Source organism: Apis dorsata, unplaced genomic scaffold (genome assembly GCF_000469605.1).
Source record: "Apis dorsata unplaced genomic scaffold, Apis dorsata 1.3 scaffold_381, whole genome shotgun sequence".
NCBI lineage: Eukaryota > Metazoa > Arthropoda > Insecta > Hymenoptera > Apidae > Apis > Apis dorsata.
The window spans coordinates 15,988-23,540 of NW_006263643.1; the positions used below are offsets into that span (position 1 = coordinate 15,988).

At 19.3% G+C, this 7,553-nt stretch overlaps 1 protein-coding gene across 1 annotated transcript; it reads left to right on the top strand.

The window, feature by feature from the left end:
• The first annotated feature begins 5,014 nt into the window (after window positions 1-5,014).
• Window positions 5,015-7,133, top strand: LOC102676737 (ras suppressor protein 1). Its single transcript, XM_006618866.2, has 8 exons — window positions 5,015-5,240; window positions 5,595-5,645; window positions 5,731-5,851; window positions 5,933-6,051; window positions 6,128-6,210; window positions 6,289-6,403; window positions 6,494-6,626; window positions 6,695-7,133. The coding sequence occupies exons 1-8, from the start codon at window positions 5,096-5,098 to the stop codon at window positions 6,777-6,779; spliced, it is 852 nt and encodes a 283-aa protein (XP_006618929.1). The 5' UTR covers window positions 5,015-5,095; the 3' UTR covers window positions 6,780-7,133.
• Window positions 7,134-7,553: the final 420 nt, after the last annotated feature.

The window sequence follows — 7,553 nt, forward strand, 5'->3', positions numbered from 1 at the left end:
TAAGACATGCCATTAAGACACGCATAAATTCAAAATAGATATTCGTATTACTATAAAATATAATTTTATATTATTTTATAAATTTAATCTATTTCATTAAAGAAAAGATAAATATTTATTATCAAAATAATAAAAATATTATATATATATATTGAAAAAAGAAACTGTAAACTTATCATATTAAAAAAATAAGAAGAACATGAATAATAGAATTTTGTGTTATCTTCTTTGTCTTTCAAATTATATAATATCTCCTGAATTAAAAATTATTCAATATACATACATACATACATATATGTATACTTATAATTACAAATTTCATTTCATAATATAAAAATAATAAATATAAAATAAATAAGAAAATATATAAAGAAAATATTATTTATATTACTATTTTTTCACTTTATTGATGATTCAGAAAAGATTAACAGTATTGAATATTATCAATAGATTTGCTAATAACAAATTAAAACTAGATTACCATAAGAAATAATAATTTTATCATCATTTGTTTTTTGTTTTGTTATCAAATTTATGCTAAAAATTTTGTTTCTGTTATATTTCTGCACAAATTTTATTATGTTTTTATTGCAATTATTGAATAACAATTTCTGACAAATTTATTTTTAGCATCACTTATATATATATAGCATCCTATAGAATTACTTATATTGCAGTCATTATGCTACCAGATTTTGTTATAACAATTTGGTATATAAATTCTGTATCAAAATTCTGTATCATCTGTTGTCTTTTTAATGACAAATTTTTGAAAAATCTGCTGAGAATATATATAACTGATTGAATCGCATTTAAAATTTAAGTTAATAAAATAAGATTCTGCTATCAATCTGACATAAGATGGTAGATTCTCATATACAAATTCTATTTGATTTCTCCTGTTAATTTATAATCATTTATATTATTATTTATATTATATATATATATAATATATTTATAATATATTTATATATATTTATATTTATTTATTTTTCACATAAAACGATTTCTATCTTTAACAGAATCTGTTATATTTCTAATGTCAGTCTGCTAACAGATATAACAGATCCTTCATATAAAATCTGCTTTTCTGAACAAATATTGACATCAAAATTTTAAAAAACTTACTGTTCGCAGATTTGATTAATTGGAATAAATAAGATAATAATTCAATATAAATAAAAAAATAAAATATAATAAATAATAATTGATATAAGCACATATTATAAAATGAAAATTTTTGTTTCAATTATTCTTTCCTCATAACTAAATTGCAAATTTTTATGTATTTATACAAAAATCAGAAATCTACAAAATTTACATAATATACAAAAAAAACACAAAATACTTAAAATATATTATGTATCATAATATTTGAAGTATGACATATCTATAAAGTTCATTTCTTTCAATTGTATTTGTAAAAATTGTGCATAAATCTACAATCATAACTATTAATACTTTACAAATTATCCATTTCTGCCATCATGGATATTGATTAACTTTAATAGAATTTCTTATTGATGTTATTGAAGATGACAATTTTAAAATTATTTCCAGCAGTAAATTTTTTCTAAAATATAAATATATTTTATAATATTAATCAATTAATAACAACTTAATAATAATCAATACTTACTTTTCAGTTAGTATGAATAATATCTGCTCAATGTAATCACACAATCCTTTATAATAATTAAAATCTATAAAAAAATATCTTTAATAAATTTATTAAAAAAACTTTTTCTATTATTTGCTATCATATTTTTAGTGAGAAAAAATAAATATATATAATTTAAATAAAAAATAAATATATACAATTTAGTTAATTTCTGGATTTGCAGATTGATCTGTAGATTAATATATTTCATATGTAGATATTGATAGTATCATATTCTTTATGATGTCTTTTAGGCTCTGAAGAAAATATATAAAGTGAATTAATTACTTTATTTTTTTACATTATATATATATTTATTTATTTCTGGTGTATGTGTTCATCTATACCTGTTTATCTATACATGTTTATCTATGATGTATTTGCTGTCGTGTGTAAATATGATATACTCACATAGAATTCATGTAGTATATCCATTTTGTATCCATTCTTGCTGTAAATTCCCACTGCCAATATCTTTATGTACTTTCTTTCGAAAAGAATTTTTGTTCGAGAAAATACTCATTTAAATAATAATTATACACTTCCTAATGATTATTTAAGTTAGAAATAAGTTAGAAAATCTAATAACTTCTTATAATATATATACATGACAGACAATGTTAGAATAATATAATATGTACTATGGAACAGTTCAGAAGTAATATAAATATTGCAAAAAGTAATACATATAATACTAAATATATTTTCTCAAATATCTCAAAAACTAAAATAATGATTACAAAATATTTATATATATATATATATATATATATAATTGAAATTTGCATTAGAATAAGATAGTTTTATTTTTTGTCACACAATCTTATATTATTTATAATTTAATAAATAAAAATCAATAAATATTTTTATATTTTTATATAATTGTATAAAAATTGTAACTTGTAACTTTATATTTATTTTGATGTTTAGAATCGATTCTATCTAAAGTGTTCTATGAATATATTAACATATAATATATATATAATTGAAATGTATAATTAAGGATATAAAAAATATTTTGTTTTTTTTGAAATCGATATTTCAAAACATAAACTTTGGAGTTCTATAAAATATCATGTATATTCTAGATATTGTTTATGTTATTATCATTTTAATAAAATATAAAATGAAATTATATTAAAATTTAATTACAAAAATAAAAAAATAACAAATTTGAAGAAAACAAAATGAAATATTGAACTATTGAAAACATTTTTTTATTAATTTTAAATTTTTAATAAATTTTTTGTGTATTAAATTTTGTGTATAATTTTTTTATAAATAATATATTGAAGATTTTTTTAAAATAATATGATGATATTTTTTTTTTGATGAATGACTTGAATGAATTGAACAAATTCATCATTGAACTTAATTTATCTAATTTATGTTATATATATTTATTTTAGTTTATTTTAATTTATTACCATATTAATTTTATGTATATTTTTATATTTTTTTATAATTTCTAAAAATATAGTAGTTTCAAGAGATAAGTATATCAAATTTTATAAATCGAATTAAATAAAATAAATGAAAAATGTTTTTCTGAAAAATGTTTATTTCTGAAAATATAATAGCTTAAGAAAATGTATACGTAAAAAATATATATAAAATTAATAAATACATTATATTTTGTAAAATTTTATTAAATTACCTCTTTTTCAAATATATTTTTTTATGAAATTATCAAAATTTTTTGATAAAAATTTCGATTTATATATCAGGAATATATAATTCGAAAATAGATAATATACAAAATTTTTCTATAATTTATGAAAATAGATTTTCATAAATTTTATATGAGAAGAATATAATTTAAATGACATTCAAATTTTTTTTGATATTTATAAAAACATAAATTTTTATTCAAATTTTATACACTTATTTATAAAAGATTATTTCTATTCTTCTTATAATTAAATTATAATAGTTTTTATAATTAAAACTTTTTACGATATTAAATGTTTTTCTTACTTAAATTTTAAAATTCAAAAATATTTAATATAGCCAAAATTATATATTATAAATATATTCTAATAAAATAAAGTCAATATTTTATCATATTTCACTGACATATTTACACAATTTTTTGTTCTTAATTCTGAAAAAAAGTTGAAAAGTTTATACAAAACTGAAACTTCTTAGAAAAATTGAAAAATATCTGCATGTTTACTATGAAAAAATTTCCAAATGTTCTTAAAAATAATATAGTTAAGCAGTGTTTAAATGAGTAAAAATCAGCAATATATATTGTCTAATTTTTCAATAATTTTACGTAAAATTATTGTTGATCAATAAATAAAATAATTTAATATTATTAAATTCGTTCGATTTAATAAATATATTATATGTATTATATTATATGTAAAAAAGTATAACAAATTAACTTAAAATCTTAAAATTTTTTTTCCGATAATAAAAATATTATAAATACTTTATATGTAACTTTTGTTAGAATATTTTTTTTTAATTTCTTCTGAGATATTCAATTAAATAAAATAGACAGCTTAAATATAATATTATTTAAAAAAAATAAAAATAATTTGATATAATATAATATAATATAATATAATATAATATAATACTTCATATAATATAATAATAATAATATTCACTTAAAAAGTATTAATAATATTATTAACATTAGAATCTCTCTTAAAATTATTCAAGTTTCATCTAAAATATTTTAAAATTTTATTGAAAACAAGCAAAATATTCGAGATGATGAAAATAAATGAGAATATCAGATATTTCATTAAAAAATCAGAACATCATTTACATTAAAAAATCAGAACATCATGTATATTAATTTTTTATTGAATTTAAATTTGAATTTAGTATTTATGATTCCGAAATAAATATATACAATTCATGCTAAATTTGAATTCTATTGTAAATCAATTTTATAAAAAAAATATTATAAAAAAATAATTTCTTAATTATATTTATTAACTATATTTATTAAAAATAATAAATCAATTACGATTATAATTTTACATTAAAAATAATTGACTATTATTATTTAATTGATTTTCTATTGATTCATTTGATGTTGTCTCATTTATTTTGAATCGATAATGTCGCATGTGACGCAAGAATGGTAACGAATGCTATTTCGAACTATGTAATACAAAGATGTATTAGATGAGAGGTTTATTCGATAATATAATTTGTAATTTTATCCATAATATTGCAAAGGATTAAATGGACTTCAAAATCTATATCAAAAAAATATATAGCATGTTTATTTTATATTTTGTGTGTGCACATATTTTGATTCAAAATTCGTAATAAGTGCGAGCGCCATCTGTTGAATTACAATTACGATTTAACAGATAAAATAAAATGAAGTCAGTGAGTTGTGCGTTGTACAGAAGGTTGTGCGCATGTTTATTTAAAGCTTACTGACGTGTGTGTACAATTGCGCGCGCAATGAATCAGGCACCAGTGTCGTGTATTCCAGCCGGAAAGATGTCAAAGGCAAAGAAGGTGCTCGATGAGGCCCGCGAGATCCAGAATCCAGAGCTGGATCTCGCGGATAAGAGTATCTCGACATTCGAAGAGATGCCAGGATTGCGTGAGTCCTCCATATTCTCGTGAGCTCTGTTCCGTTCGCCAAATTAGGCAACTTGTCTTGACTGGTTTTTTGGAGTGGATGAAAATTCGAGGCCATTTGTTGCCTACAAAGTGGGCGTGTTCACGCATGCGCATAAAATTATTATATTTTAAATAATAATTTGAAAAAAAATACTATTATTAATATAAATTGTTTTCATATGTACATTTTTAAATGTTTAATATGAATTAACATCATTATTATTTATGATATTATTAACCATATTTATTTGAAATTTATTTAAATTATTTTAAAAATTTTTTTAATATTGTATAGGTATTTTTATATTTTTAAAAATATGTTATTTTTTTTCAGTTAATATGATTAATATCACTAGGTTGACTTTAAGTCATAATAAAATTCAAGGTAAATTTATTAAATTTTCCTACATTTATAAATTGTGTTATATTATATTTAAATTAATCTATTATATTTAAATTTTTTCTTACAGCTGTACCACCAGGTCTTGCAAATCTAGTCAATTTGGAAATATTAAATCTATTTAATAATCATATTATTGAACTTCCAATTTCATTGTCACAAATGCCAAAGTTACGAATTCTTAATGTAGGGTAAGTTGCTTATGAATTATAATTAATCTGCTAATTATAATTAATGTTGCATATTATTCAAATAATTTTTTATGATGAAAGAATGAATAGATTAGATATACTTCCACGTGGATTTGGTGCATTTCCAGTATTAGAAGTTTTAGATTTAACATATAATAATCTAAGTGAGAAGAATTTACCTGGAAACTTTTTTATGATGGGTTAGTAATATATGTTAAAATCATATTTATATAATATATTTTAAAATTTGATTATAAATAATATATTTTTTTACAGAAACCTTAAGAGCACTTTATTTAGCTGATAATGATTTTGAATATCTACCTTCTGAAATTGGACAATTAAAAAATTTACAAATTGTAAGTAATAAAATATTTTTATATTGAAATGTATTTTTACTTCTATTATTTACATATAAAATTTAATTTTTATTTTAGCTTGTACTAAGAGAAAATGATCTAGTTGAATTACCAAAAGAAATCGGAGAATTAACGCGATTAAGAGAATTACATATTCAAGGAAATCGATTGACAGTTCTACCTCCAGAAATAGGTATATATTACAGAAAATGAAATTAAATTTAAAAAAAATTTAAAAATTCTAAAGAAAGGAAAGAAGAATAATAAAAATTTAATATTTCAGGAAATTTGGATTTAGTAAGTAATAAAGCAGTGTTTAGAATGGAATTTAATCCATGGGTTACACCAATTGGTGATCAGTTGCAAGTAGGCATATCTCATGTTATGGATTACATTCGTTCTGAAACATATAGATAGTAAGTGTTACATTTTTTTTTAAAATATATATTATAAACATATTTTATAAATGCTTATTTCTTTTCAGTGTATATAATCGACATCAAAGTGCTAAAGGACCTCCACCACCAATTGAAAACGACAAGAGTAAGAAAATATCTCGTGTTCGTTAAAACAGAACAGAAAATGTTTAACTAACATTTAGAGAATAGATCTGAACTAACATAATTTTTTTTAATTTACTCACTGCCAATAATGTAACATATTTGCAATCAAAATGGTGCCTTAACATAGAGATAAATCTCTGAATATAATATAAATTTATTATGCATTTGAATTTTTGATCTATAATTACGATATATATATGACAATGTAAATTATATATTATATATATATATATATATATTATATATATTGTTATATGATTTAAATTTGACAGTTTAATATATAATAAGTACTATTTTTATAATAATTAATCAATTATATATAATTAATATAATTATATAATAAATTATATTTTAAAATAACAATTGGAAATTATTTTTACTTGTAGAAATAGTAATTCCTGATTATATAGTTTTTGTTGCAACATTAATTTCCATTCAATATTTCTTTTTTTTAAATTATATATAATTTATTTTCTTTTGGAGATTGCAAATAATTTATTTTTGTTTTCTGTAACTAACATAAAGAATAATTTTGACAATTTTTCTCACATATTTTACAAATATTTACAGCATATTTACAGCATATTTTACAAATATACAGCAATATAATATATTGTTTTCATTAATATCTGTATCTAGTGACTATGATTATAAATTTTAATTTAAGTATTTGAAAAATGGTAAATTAAGTTTCATAAAATGTTAAAAACAAAAAATAAATCGACGAGGATGGGATTCGAACCCACGCGTGCAGAGCACATTGGATTAGCAGTCCAACGC